Source organism: Falco peregrinus, chromosome 2 (assembly GCF_023634155.1).
Source record: "Falco peregrinus isolate bFalPer1 chromosome 2, bFalPer1.pri, whole genome shotgun sequence".
NCBI classification, from domain to species: Eukaryota; Metazoa; Chordata; class Aves; order Falconiformes; family Falconidae; genus Falco; species Falco peregrinus.
In genome coordinates, this window is record NC_073722.1 from 51,537,726 (window position 1) to 51,551,948 (window position 14,223).

A 14,223-nucleotide genomic window follows, 5' to 3' on the forward strand; every position below is an offset into this window, starting at 1 on the left:
CCTCTCCTCTCCGCTCTTTGTACTTTATTTTCACGTGCTCTTTACTAACACGGCTATTTTTAAATCCCGCTTGGATTTATTTCTTCCTCTCTTTCTCTCTTATTTTTCTTTTCTTTTTTTTCCCCTCTCTCTCTTTTTGTTTTTTTTTGGGGGGGTTGTTTGTTTTTTTTCCGGGGGGTGGGTGGGGGGAGGGAGGTTAACGTTTGCATCTCCCTCCGGGAAAGATCCCACCAGCCAACCCAGCCCCGCCACTGCTGCATCCATCCATTCATTTTTATGGTCACTAGCAGCCTATCCCGGTAGTAGAAGGTGCAGAGAAGTGGGAGGCAGAGAGAGGGAGAGAGAGAGAGTGAGGGAGAGATCCGGACAGCGAGAATGGCCGAGAGAAAGAGGAACTGGAATAAAGAAGATGACCTGCCTGTGTATCTAGCTAGGCCGGGTACGACTGCCCAGACACCGCGGCAGAAATACGGGGGGATGTTCGCCTCCGTGGAGGGGGCCTACGAGAACAAAACCATCGACTTCGACGCCTACAGCGTGGGGAAAAAGGGGTCTCGGACCCCGCGGAGCGGCAGCCGGCACGACATGCTGGACGGCGGGGACAACTACAGCGAGACCGCCAGCGACATTAGCGAGGTCTCCGGCTCCGTCATCAGCTCCCCGGGAGACCGGGAGGACAAGACCCCGGGCGTGGAGATCAGATACCCCGTGGGGAAAGAGCTGCTGCAGGGCCAGGACAATGGGCAGGTGAGCGGGGCCCCGGGCCGGGGGGCGGGAGCCGCCGCCCCCGCTCGTCGGGCGAGCCGAGCCGTGCCGTGCCGAGCCGTGCCGTGCCGTGCCGAGCCGAGCCGTGCCGCAGAGCCCCGCTCGCCGGCGCAGGGGGAAGGTGGCCGCCTTCGCGGGGGAGTTTCGGCACGGAAGGTCGGGAGGTCGGGGAGGCACGGACCCCTTCTCCCCGGCACGGTGATGCTATCGGAAGAGCCCGGCTGGCCCCTAAACTTGCCTGACCTTAGCGGGGGCGGCAGGGGGGGCGATCCCAGAAATCGTCTTCCTTTGTAAGCGATGGCGATGAGTTTTCTCCGTCTCCCTTCCTGCCGCTAAAACGCTGCCCGTGCCGGGTGGGCTGGAGGGCAGCCGGCCCCCTCGGCGCCTCCCCGCCGCCCCCTGGAACAAAGCAGCCCCCGCTGCGCTCCTGGGCTCGCCGGGAGAACTCGGCGGAGCTTGTCCCAGGCCCGCAGCCCGGCTATGCCCCGGCTGCCCCCCGCTCCCCCTGCGTCTTCATTGTCTGCCCGGCGGGGAGCGCGGAGGGCGGCGGGACCGGCCGAACCTGTGCCCGCGGGGTCCCCACCCCGGGGGCGGCAGCCTGGGCTCACGCCACCGACTTCAGGAAAAAGTGCGGCCGGTGGGGCTGCCTGGCCCCTGCCAGCTGTGGTTCTCCATCACACCCTGCTCTATGACACGCAGGCTGGGGGCAGACCCGGGCTCTCCTGGGAATCGGGGCTGTCATTGATTTCCCTTTAGAATAAAACGCGGCCTTGCAGTCATGTCCCTGCGGGGATGCACCCTTTCCCTTAGCGCCCTGCCTGGAGGCTGTATGGCCTGTCCATGCACTGCTCGTTCCACAGGCTACATACATATAGTTTCCAATCTTTTCTCCCCCTCTTCAATTTGACATGACTGGGGCACTGGTCCTCTCTGGGCTGGGGGCTGGGTGCAGGTGTCCTCCCATGCAGCCCAGTGGGTGCCTGCTGCAGTGGGATGCTGGTGCGAGCAGGCAGGGCTTGGTGGGACGCTGTGCCTTCAATGGTGCTGCTTCACTGCAACGACCTCAGCGTTGCCTTCAGAGGCTGCCAGCTGCAGTGCAGTCTTCCCTTTCCCAGCTCACCTGAATCCCTGTGCCTTTTCCATCAGGCTCTTGGAGTGGTGGGAAAGCACGGCACACTCCGAATGTCCCTCATCTTCTGGGACAACCCTGACGCTTCCTGCCCGTCTTCCCTTCTTTCTAGTTCAGCCTGGGACTCAGGGCAGTCAGCACATAGCATGCTACCTCTCCGGATCTCACAGTGCTTCCACAGCTGTCCGGCTTTGGGTTGGACTGGGCAGTGAGGAGGAGGTTGTGGATAAATAGGCTAGATTTTTTCACTGGGTTAGGAAGGTGCACCGCAAGCTGCAGTTACATGCCTGACCCCTGCACAGCACCAACCAGAGCTTTTTCCATGCTCCGAATGGTGATTTTGGGGTGAGATGTGTCAGGGATGTGGCTTGGGTGGGAAATGCCTTGTATCGATGTGGGTGTGCTAAGAGCCCCTGGCTCCTTGTTGCAGGGATTAACTTGGGCAGGCGCAGCTTTGCAATGGCTTTTGCCTTGCCCTTCCTACAATTTTCATGGGGCCTTTATCAAGCACTATGGGTGGAGGGAGGCACTCTGTGACTCAGAAAAGATGGAAGGGTTTCAACTAGCCACTTTTCCTCTCCAGCAGCTTCTGGCACAGCACCCACCTGGCCTGGTCTGGCCTGGCCAGGCTGTGCTGGGCTGTGCCATCACCCATGGCCTCCCTGGGCACAGGGCTGAGCAGGAAGTGGCACTGGGACAGTGACAGGGAGGGCAGAGCAAACAGTGATGTTAGGGTCAGAGCCATTGGTGGGACAGTGCAGGCAGTGCCATCAGGGACAGTGCCATCAGGGACAGAGCAGGGCAGTGCCATCAGGGACAGTGCCACCTGGGGACAGAGCAGGCAGCGGCATGGGGACAGAGCAGGGCAGTGCCATCGGGGTCAGAGCCATGGGGACAGTGCCATCTGGGGACTGAGCAGGCAGTGGCATGGGGACAGAGCAGGGCAGTGCCATCAGGGGCAGTGCCACGGGGATGGAGCAGGCAGTGCCGCTGCCATGTGCCGCGCAGTAGGACCCACAGCCGAGGGTCACCCCCCCACGGGCCCAGCCCCGCGGGAGCCCACGCGTGGGACCCGCCGGTGCCCTCCGCCTGCGAGCGGGGCGGTGGCGGAGCCGGGGGGGCGGTGTCTCCCAGCGCCGGTGCGGGAGGGAGGGAGGCTCCGGCTGGATTGATGGGCTGGGAAGGGGGGCCGAGGCGGTAGGGGTGGGGGACAGGAGGGAAGGAAACGCTTCCTGGGTTGAGCTGAGCGAATCCTGCTCCGACCTGCAGCCGAGAGGGCGCTGCTGCCGCCGGGAGAGGCAGCGCTCGGCGACCCCCCCGGGAGCCGCGTCCCTGTTTTATTGCAGCCGGGAAAAAAGGTGCCGGGTTTGCCTGGCTCCCCTTCCTCTGGGCGAGGAAACTTTGCCTCCATTACACAGCTCTGCCGGTTCGCCCCCGCCTCGCCCCATCAGCCGACCGGGCTCTGAATTGTTATTGCCTTTATTACCACCGGTATTTTTCCGCCGGGCTCGGCTCGCTCCTCGGGGTGTGTTGCGTGCGCCTGGCGCTAGCGACAGCCGACATGTCTTACCAGGGCAAGAAGAGCATCCCCCACATAACGGTAAGCGGTTCTCGGCAGGCAGCGAGCCGCTGCCCTCGCTCCTTTGTTAGCGGGGCGGGGAAGGGCGAGGCGGGCGCGCAGCGGCCGCGCAGAACCCCGCGGATGGCGGCGAGGAGCCTGCCGGGCTGCGGGGCCGCGGCTCCCCGGGGCTGGGTGGGCGCGGGCGCCGGTGCCCTCCCCTCCTCCTGCTGGAGCTGCGGGCCGGCAGTGGTTTTATTTCGCGTTTTTATTTTATTTGGCATTTTTTATTCCATTTTTTATGTTACTGTATTTTTTCCTCGCCCCGCAGCACAGCCGGGGCTCGGCGCAGTGTGCCCTCCCGCCAGCCCGGGGCCGGCGGCGGTGGGTCGGGGCCGGGAAGGGAGGGCGGGCCGGCGGGGGCTCGCCCCGGGGCCGGGGGCCGGGGCGGCGGTGCCGCCCTCCCGAGGCGCGGGGCCCTGGGAGGCTCGGCCGGCGGGCGAGGCAGAACAAAAGAGGGAGGGGACGAGCCGCAGCACAACGTGCCCCCGCCGCCGCCGCCCCCCGGCAGCGGGCAGGGGCAGCGCAGCCCACCGGCGGGGGCCGGGGCGGTGGGCCGGGGTGCGCTGGGGGTGCGGGGAGATGGGCGGGGGGGGTGGGGTGGGGAAGCGGGCGGGGGGAAAGCGTGGAGAATCAAGGAGCGCCATGATGCCAGCACCGACACCTCTGCGCGCTATTAATACATCAGACATGGAGGGGATCAGAAGTCAAAGAGTTAATCGTAACCGTTCCTTCCCCGCCTGTGCCCGTCTCCCGCTAGATGCTTTTATCCCCGAGCAGGACTACAATAGAGCGCGCTTTCCGCGCCAGAGGGAAAGATCCTTCGATTCGCAGCGCTGCTGCCCCTAATACAGCGGGGCGTCAGGGGCTGGGATAAAGGGCAGGCAGAGCCGCCGGGGAGGGGGCTTCCAGGGGAAATCTCCGGCGTTTGGGCCCGCAGAGGTTTTCCGCAGCACCGCTGTTGGTGTCCAGGCAGGTGCTTGTTCTCCCTCTGGGGGGCTGGAGCAGCGGGTGGCGGGGTCACTGCTGCGGTGGCAGCCGGGGCCGGGGCCGGTGCTGCCGGCGCGGCGCGGGCAGGTTTCCGAGCTGCATGGTGGGTGTGGCCGCTGCCGGGGAAAACCGGGTGGTGAAAGGCGTTATTTGAGCCGGTGTTAAACTCGTGAGCACCTCGAGGTTTTCTTGCTATTAAAAAAAAAATAATCCATTAGCCAAAATATTTAGTCAGGAGGAGAACAGCCTCCTTCTAAAAGCACAATTTTATGATGCTGAAGTGCTGCATTTATGGTTTTCTGCTATCAACAGGCAGCAGAGCCTGGTGGCTGAGGCTGAGCATGGGTATTGCAGGGGCCCTGTGGGTGATGGCTCTTGCCTTGGTCCTCAGTGTGCCCTGTGCCTCGCCGTGGCTCAGGGTACCTCGGGATGGGGTGCCCTGGCCGCCGCTGGGGTGGGTGTAAGGTGCTTGGTGTGTGGCTCCACCTTGGTTTGCAGCTGGAGGGTGTAACAGGTTCCCACCCATGGCCGGTTGTTTGCTCTCCCATTTGGAGTAAAAGAAGAAACTGGAAGAATTACGAGTGTTTTGCCCTGGAATCAACAGTTCATTTTCATTTCCTCACTTCTCACAAATTTCCTTCTCTCCTGGTGAGAGGATTGGTGGGAAAAAGAGAGCCCAAACCGCAGTGTGTTCTCTTTGAAATGGGACGTGTTGTAGCTTCAACAAATGAATATTCATTAATGCTAGTGTTGAGTTTTGTGACCAAATCAAAGGCATAAATTAACATTTGTGAAGTTGGCAGGCATCAGGTCTGGGCTGCCTTTTTTTTTTTTTTATTTTAAAGATTTATGCTTCTGGCCCTTCTCTTCCAGTAAAAGCAAATCGAGCACTCTGTGTCACACCTTGTACAGACTGCCTGTCCCACAAGAGCCCACTGGATCTGTCCGGGTGTGTGTCTTCTGAAGCCCCATTCCAGTATGGCCAATTAGATGTTTCATCCTGCCATTAAGGAAATACACTGGAGCTTCAAGCCTTCTGGGCTCTGAGGAAATGTGATGGCTCTGTAAAGTTATGCAACAACAGTGATGATGAAATCATACAAAAATGTCATTTGTTACTGTGCTTAACACACCCCCTCCCTCCACACAAACACACACTTTTTGGAGCTATACCAGCTTCTGGATTCATTGGAATAGTGAGAAACTCATTTTTGACAGTGTCTCATGTGCCGATACTTTGCTGTGGATTTTCCTGTTCGCAGCCCGTGTTCCTTGCACAGGGCCAGGAGCTGTCATGCGCACACAAGAACAGCACCCAATGCTGCCATGGGCACTACCTGCAGTCAGTACCTGGCCAAAACTTCCTCCTGGGGTCAGGTCTGCAGCATCAGGAGCTTTGTGAGGGAAGAGGCAGAGGCGGGTTTCAGCTCTGAGCAGTGTGGGAGCAGATACCACTCTTGGGAAGACAACCCTGCGGTGTCCTTCCAGTGTTACTCCCCTGGGTGCATGAGGGCATAACTGCCTCCTTGTGCTTTGTCTGACTGTGCCTTGCCTCCTTACTCCTTCAGACAATTAGTGCCTGACTGATACCCCTCCTTCACCCCTCTCCCCCAAAGCAGCTTTATTCCTGTCTTCCTATCTCACCTTTTTCCTGGAAGTATCTAGGACAGTAGAGACACAGTGCTGCAGGCAGGCCCCTTTGGCACCAAGCATCTCCCTGCTCTCATTTACCAAGTTTGCACCTTTTTTTTTTTTCTTTTTTCCATTTAATTTCACCTGCGTTTTTTTTTTTCACTTCAGCCCCTGAAAATTCATGCTTCTTACAGTTTATCCTGGTTTTGACTCTGCTGCCCTTTATGCATCCCATGCGGCATCCAGGCTTGCTGTTCTTAGCTGAGCACCAGTGCTGCTCCAGTGTAAGGTGCCATTCAGTTGTGAGTCGGATTGGTGAGACTGGGCCCCTTTGGCTGCAACTACTGTGGGAAGAACCTCTGTATTTGAACCACCAGACCACTCTCTGGGTGATGTAAAATAGAGATGCACTGAACCAGTAAATGTAAGCACTGCAGTACCGTCCCCTCCACTGTGTTAAAGTCTTTGTGGGGGGGGGGTCTCACTTTCCTGGTTCAGGAGTATTAGCTGGGGAGGGAGCAGGGCGTGCATTAGGTCAGGGTGGCCAGGAGTGCATCTGCAAGAGCACGTTTCTTGGCCTGTGTAGTACAGTTAGCCACCACATCCATTGCTGAAGTTTTTCTGCATGGGGTGGCAATCTTTTGTGCTTTGGTTGCATGGTGCAGGCATGCTCTCGTGCAGACCAGATTTTACAGGATACATCTCCGCACCCATTGCTATTAACAGCCCTATTGTATTCCTCTCGTGCAGCATGTTACAGGGAATTAAGGGAGATGATGACACTGAAATATCTGTTGCAAATTATTTTGGCTTCTGTATTTTGGTAGTGCTTGGCACTTTTCAAGCAAGGCCTGAGCCTAGGTGAACTCAAAACTACAGTGTATGTAGAGCACAATTTAAAAAAGGCATGTCTCTTACAGGACTTGTTCCAGTAGCAATTCAGCCATTAAAACATAATCAGCATGAGCTCAGTGAAGAGGAGGTGTGAAGACAACTCTGCTGAGCAAAGGGAGAATAGCTAGTCACCGAAGCAAATGCAGGGAGGTACATGGGAGAGGCAAATGGTGCCTGAATCTCGTAAAAAAGGGAATAGTATTCCTGGGAATGGTCCAAGGGTTGGCATATGAATGGGGGAAGGAGCTGCTGGTCCTGAGCTGGCAGACTGTAAGGCATGGGGAGACAGAGAGCTCAGAAATGTAGTGTTACAGAGGGAGGATCTCACGATTGTGCATAGCAAGCAAAGAGAAGAGCTGCTGCAAGGTGAGAAAAGAAGCAGATGCAGAAAAATGGAGAGAGGCTGGGGAAATTCAGAGGAGTGGGCACAGAGAGTAATTTTAGTGGTAGCCTTTTGAATTGATTGATGTGAAGAGAAAAGTAGACTTCAGCTGAAGACATCAGAATACTTTGAGAGAGAAAATGCATTTGTCTGGACTTCTGTGTGGGACAGCGGTCTCAAGCTCGCTATTGAGGGTTGAGACCCAAACTTTCTGTTTGGCCTGAGCAAAGTGCTGGGGTAACATGAAGTTCTCTGGTGTAGACAACAGCAGTGTGAGAGCTGCCAGCTAACTCGCTTTGGACACCGGGGAGACATGCCCTACAGATGCAAGGTGTGGTGAGTACATGGAATGGGGAACCACAATCCTCACCTAGATTAGGATCTGTTCTGTATCTCCCCTGGCCACGCTTCCCCCCCCCCCCCCCCCCCTTTGTTTAACAGTGTGGAGCTACACACAGATTGGCATGTGACTTGCCAAAAGTGTTTGAAAAGCCTGCTGAGTGCTGGGCATGGGAACAGTGTCTCACATTATTATTCTGCTATTGGCACAAGATTCGGACTGATCTGGACAGCACTTTTTGTCCTGTTTTAAAACACCAGGGTCTGCGACTTCTGGATCTATTCTTTCTCTTGAGTATTTGCTTAATATTCAAAGTTACATTTTCCCATCTGTAGCTGTAATAGACTTGGCCCCTCTCAGTTTGCTTGTCTGTCGATGAACATTTGTGAATTCACGTTGCATAGTGGGCTGGACTTGAACTTGGCAGCTCTGGAGGTGCTTTAGTTGCTTCAGTGTAAGTTGTTGGGCTTCCAACCACCGTTTCTATGGTTCTGTGGTAAGTCTTTTCCTTTCCTTTTTCTACAGGAAAAAAAGTGGCTGCATCATTCAAGCCACTTCCATCTGGTGTCTTAAATTACATTCGGAGTAGGTCCTTCTGGGGACATTTCTATGGGAACTGAAACCTTTGGCAGAGGGACAGAAAGAAGGGTTTGGGGCAGTGATTCCTTTCACTGCCACAGCAAGTTTGTCAGTCAGTGTCCTCAACAGGACGTTGGGGTTTTCAGTATCATAGCTGGTGCCACCACAGGGAGCTGAGCCGCGTTTTGCTCAAAGACGGGCAGGTTTGGAAAGAGGACAGTGGCTGGCTGGGAAGGCAGCTGATGTAGTGACGTGATTGAATCCCCTTCTTACAAGTGCTGAGAGTGACCACTGCCAATGAACCACTCTCCTGACAGGAGGTCAAGGTCTGTTTTCTGCTTTGTTGCCATTTCTTTCATAAACATATTTCTATATGTGATAAAAGGGAGAAGCTTCATTTTCCTTTGCAGGAGTCAGGAGAGCCCACTCGCTTGTGAAGCACTCAGGCACTGGGAGAGTTAGTTGGGATAAATTTCCTTCCTGAGAGAGATGGAAGAGAGGTGAGCATCAGTTTATAATCTTGCTACGTATAAAGATGGTGGCCATGTCCCCTGGGCCAGAGATACCTTGGGATTATTTTTGTTTGTCACTTGATGCACTTGTCTCAAGACAAAATTTTTGATCTGTAGTGCATGTCCTGATGAGGTTTAAGGCCTCAACTCTTGCTTATGTTCCTACTGAATAATAAATGTCCCCACTGACTTCAGTGAAGTCTACACTCAGTGTAAAGTCTCCTGAGTGTGATAGTGAGGACCCCAGTCAAGCTGGTCACCCTTGCCCACCGTGCCGTGGCTGGCTAAAGGAGTAGGCAGTGCTCAGAGCTGAGACCGTGGAAGGGTTGTTCATGAACCAGTGCTGGTACCATGTGAGATGAGGCAGCAAGCATCACAGCTTGCTATGACTTGCAGGAAAAGCAGGTATGTGAGGCAACATGAGAGCAAAATGTGTCTAAGTGCAAACAATATGCATCTGTACCCATTGCATTTAGTCGATCATGAATTACTATTGCTAACATTGTATTAAAGGGCATTTTCTACTACTGTTTCCCTTGCATCCACCTCCTCTGTCAGAGGAAGGATTCCTTATGGTGTCAGCCAGATTTTGACCATGACTGGTTCTGAAGCTGATGCGTCCCAGTAACCTGCTGCAGGTTTCTGACTAGATCTTAGATACAACGCATTCAGTTCAGTGGCACACAGCAGCCAGCCATGCTGTAAATTGCTGTTATTTTCTCCCAGGTTTTACCTTTCCTATGAATGGCTTGCTGAGATTTTGTGATCAGCTCTAGCAGATGTAACCCATGTGTAACCCAAGAGATTGCTACAATGCAGTAGGTTCAGCCTTCCAGCCCATACTCAGGTGAAACCCCTGCTGATGCCAGTGAGTATTGTCATCAATGAGATGTTTGTTGTACTTCCCTTCTAAAAGCAAAGCAAAGATGACATTTACAGTGAAGCAGTCCCCATAGAGTTAGGAGCTGTAGGAGTAGGCCTTTTAAACTGTGTGATTAAGGAATGAAATTACTAGCTGAATAGAAAGTCAGGTCTCCAAAGAGGAAACAAAAGAACATCAGATCTTTTAAATGAATAAAGATGAATGAATACATTGGCTACAGACCAAGATACAGCATTACTACAATCAACATAATCCTTCCTAAATGAATTGCCATATACTGCAGTGCATTTGTTAAGAAAAGAACCTTGAAAGCAGGATTCTCCATTGGTGGCCTGTTGGAAATGATGTATCAAGTATGGAGTGTTTTACAGGCAGTACCCTGAGTTGATTCAGGGATCACCCTAGCTAAAAATTACTTCCTATGGAGGGTAACCTAGACATGAAATTCAAAAGGAAGGATAGTGCTGATTAAAAGCAGATATTCTATAAGCAGGCAGTGCTTCATGAAATCCCATTTGCAGCTCTTTGATCCTTACAAAAGGATTTTAAGCAAGTATTCCTCTTGGGAAAGATGTCTTTCTTCTTTTGCCATTAAGTTTAAAAATGCTAAAAGCAAGATAATTTAACTATTGTATCACAACTGGGTCTGAATCTGACCAGCTCTCATAACAGACAACCAAATATATCCACACACAAAAAAAAATCCATTATCTTATATATTATGGACAATAACTCTGCAAGAAGGGATGCACAGAAGCACAGAGGAGCTGTGAGCATCTCCCTCCATTGTTTGCCAGTGGGACTTTTGCCTTTGAGAAACTGCTGTCTTGTAAATAGTCCTGTTGTGGAGATTTGGGTAGTCGAGGAGAACACAAACAGCCTGTGTCTTTTAAACCTTCCCTCTAAACTGGGGTTGCAGTGTCTTTTCTAATTCTCAGTGGCCTTTTTAAAGCCTTAGCAGCAAAAGGTTCTGCCGCTCAGATGCTAAAAACGTAAAGGTGAATGTCTTGGCTGTGGGTGTGATAATATAGCCTAATGTCTTCTTATGTCTATTGTGTTTAATCTGATGTCTTTTAAACCACAGACATTTATAGACAGAGAACTGGAAGTACAGGTGGATTTGGAATTTAAACTGTTTTCAAATAGCTATTTAGCATAAAATCCTTAGTCATCTTCAGGGCCATTGACTAATCTGGATTTTAGAGAATACAGCCATTGTTGTTCTGGAGATGTAAGGACAATGGTATAGTCTAATAAATCCTTAGAATTACGCAAAGGATGAAATCAGTGCTAAGTGTTTCCTGGTCCTTTAGCCCTGGCAAGTCTGGGGCTAAGAGTGTTGCAAAGTTTTTCAGTTGGCAATGGCTGCAATGCAGCAATCGTCAAAGTCCAAATCCAAGAATGAAGGAGCACTGAGACCCATATGCTGGGTACGTTATATGAAGTTAGATGTAGATAAATTGTAAAGCAAACTGTAAATAGTTAATAAGATATGATTTACTTGATTCAGAGATGAAGATGTAATAGGTAGACATTCCATTTGTGGAAGCAAGAATGTAATAGCATATATTGAGATTGCAGTCTGGACAGATGCTATTTGATGAAAACATCGCTCTTGAAATCTGTTTGAATCCTTTTGTATGGCTAGAATACATAATGGCAGATTCGTTCTTTCTATTCCCCCCCCCCCCCCCCCAAACTCCATCTTGTATGATAGAGGTGTGGTTTTCTCTGCAAAGTGCCTGCTGCAGGTGCAGTACCGCAGGTATCGATACTATAGAGAAGTGTGTGGTTTACTATAATGTGTGCTGCATTATATTTTGACAGGTTGCACCAATTTGAAATAATATTTATTAAATCTTATGTCAGGAGGTGGCAGTTTTATTTCTTCTGTTACTATGGTTTTTAGTAGTTCCAGAAGCAAGTTGAGAGCTGCACGTGTAAAAAAGGTATTGAATTTTGTGGTGTGTAATATTTTTAGATACCTCGAGCTCTGAATGGAGTAGGCGAATGAAAAAAGGCTAATTTTAAATTTCTTTGCAACTGTTCCTGCTCTAACATTTGAATCTAACACAAGGATCATATTTTCAAATGACCTGGAGCAGAGTGATTTACTGACCAAGGGAACTGGGCTTCACTTGTGGTCGTGCAGAGCCCACTGCAGAGCTGGGGACCGTGGCGGTCTTCAGGCTTGTGGTCCGGCAGGTTGATGCAGATGCTGTTTGCTGGCCTTTTACCACTGGGAGCGTATGAAAATATGGACATGCTTCACAAAACCTAAGCCAAGCTGATTTAAAAAAAACAGCAAAACAGACAATTTGTACAAATTGTGCCAGCCACCAGCTTACAGATGTTTCATGTTGCTCATACTGTAATGCAAACAATAGTTGTGAGGGAGTGAAAGCCACCGCCTCGTGTCTGAGCAGCCAGCCCCTCCTCCTGCAGCAAACCGTGCTGAGTTTGTGGCATCTCCTTCTGCTGCCATGAAAATTGCTGTCATGTCACAGATTAAGCTATGTGGCTTTGCTGCCAGCTGAAGCAGGAGAAGCTAGATCGTGATGAGCAAAAAAATCACCAGGAAAGCAGTATGTAGGGTTTGAAGGTGAAGAGCTGTGGGTAATAGGAATGGCTGTGTCATAGTCAGCAGTGAGCTGAGCCGGGAGGTGCTAGAGTGCTTGTAAAATGGAGCTGCAGGGAGACAGCAGATAAGCATCGTGCTGTGCTGATGCTGTGTCATAGCCAGGCACAAAACCCGGAAACAAACAGCGACGCATTGATGTGGTCGAATCACTGCAGCAGTGATGGGTGGAGGAGAAACACCTTGGCTCCCACACCCTGCAGTGAAAGCTGAGAAAGGACAGGGGTTTACCGTGGTGCTTTCTGAACCTCCTGTCTCCATGAGAACAGGTTTTTTGGGGCTTTTTTTCCCTTTGAATCTTGGCACCTAATTAATTGTTCAGTTCATACGTTCAATGTAATATCCCCTCTCTGTTTTGCCATGTTCCCGCTGCCTGTCCTTGGCAGGCTGGAGGGAGGAGGGGTCCCAGCAGCTTCCCTTGGCTTGCACCGGGAGGAGCTGGGCTGGCAGCTTCTTGTGCCAGGCAATGTGCTGAAAACATGGTATGGAGCCCTTAGAGCTCGGCAGGCAGGGCACCAGTGACTGACACATCTGTTAGCTGAATGGAAAGGTGGCAGCCACCCTATAAAGGCTTCCACTGTTGTCACCCCCTAAGCTGAGTAATGAGCGTGTTGTTCTTTGCACTGTGAGAGCACCCGAAGGTCACCCCGGTGGCTGAAGGTACGTCTGAGAGCTAGGCAAAGAAAGTGTCCTGCTTGGAGGGTGTTACAGCTGCGAGGGGGAAATATGGGCCAGCGCTGTGTGATTAATTAATGAGCTTCAGGTCACTCCTCCCACCCCCAGCCCTGCCTTCCCCAGGGTGCCACAGAGCATGCCTGTCCTCTGACCGGGAACATTGTCCAGGTAGAAGAGTACTTTGTTCCCTATTTTTTCTGGATGTTTGGCACTTGGTAAGAAAACTGCAAGCAGCCTGCCTGACATCAGGCTGGTAAATAATAAATGGCCCCTGACCATGCACAGCCAGGCTGTGTGCCCAAGGAGGCTAACCTACTTCATGGACCCTGCATGTGCCCAGATTTCTGTCCAAGATGTCACTGCAGCAAGTACCAGTGACCCAAAGCAGTGCAGGAGCCCCCAGACATCAGTGGCCATGGCAGCGGTGCAGGATGGCCATGTCCCTTTGCCTTCAGACCAGGGCCGTGCCTGTCTCTAAAGCCCACGCTGAAGCTACGGCAGGGAGTGAATACTCGTGCTGAGCAAGGGCTTGCATGGAAGTTTATGTCATGAAGAATACAGCAAATCGCTTGTTAATGTTAACCCACACCTCCCTTCTAGTCAGTTATGTTTGTGTTAATTTTTCCAGCATATTCATGGAAACGCATCAGTGCGGTTAGGTGCATGCAGGCATTTGGTACCACTGCTTTGGCTAAGGACACACCACCCCTGGTCCAGAGCAGGGTGTATGAGGTAGCGCCTGTTTGCTTGGGCACAGCGTGCTGCTGGGGTGTCCACACGGTGCTGAAACCCCACCTGGGTTCCTTCTGCCCATCAGTGCCAGCTGTGTAAGGGTGCCCTGCTTCACTTGTGCTCCTGGCTTGCAGTGATCTGAATGTGTCCTGCAGACCCACGGACAGCTCGAGCTGTGTGGAACAAGTTCCAACAAACCCCTTTTTCTTCTGAATTTGCTGATTTGCTGGAATGTGTCAGAGACGTTCCCACATCTATCAGGTCCTGATGAAGGCTGGGCAAGGCTCCACGGCACCCTCCCCGGTAGTTTGACAGGCTACCTGGGGAGCACCGAGACTTGTGGGATTTTGGCAGCCTCGTCTCCCTTGGCTTCCCATTCCTGGCTGGGGACAACCTTAGTCACAGGCCAGCTCAGCTGTGGGACCTGCTGCTTTTTGCAACAGTTTTGAAGCAT

The 14,223-nt window shown here is 52.4% G+C and overlaps 1 protein-coding gene across 2 annotated transcripts in view; it reads left to right on the forward strand.

Annotated features, from left to right (window-relative positions):
- The first annotated feature begins 227 nt into the window (after window positions 1–227).
- The window catches only part of CRMP1 (collapsin response mediator protein 1), a 51,459-nt gene continuing 37,463 nt past the window's right edge, over window positions 228–14,223 (forward strand). Inside the window, exon 1 of one of the 2 annotated variants that reach the window (XM_005243079.3) lies at window positions 228–747. In XM_005243079.3, the coding sequence (XP_005243136.1) occupies window positions 376–747 (372 nt within the window). In that variant the 5' untranslated portion in view covers window positions 228–375. Of the gene's footprint in view, window positions 748–3,105; window positions 3,495–14,223 lie in introns of those variants that run through there. The other variant, XM_055797349.1, reaches the window with a different exon arrangement.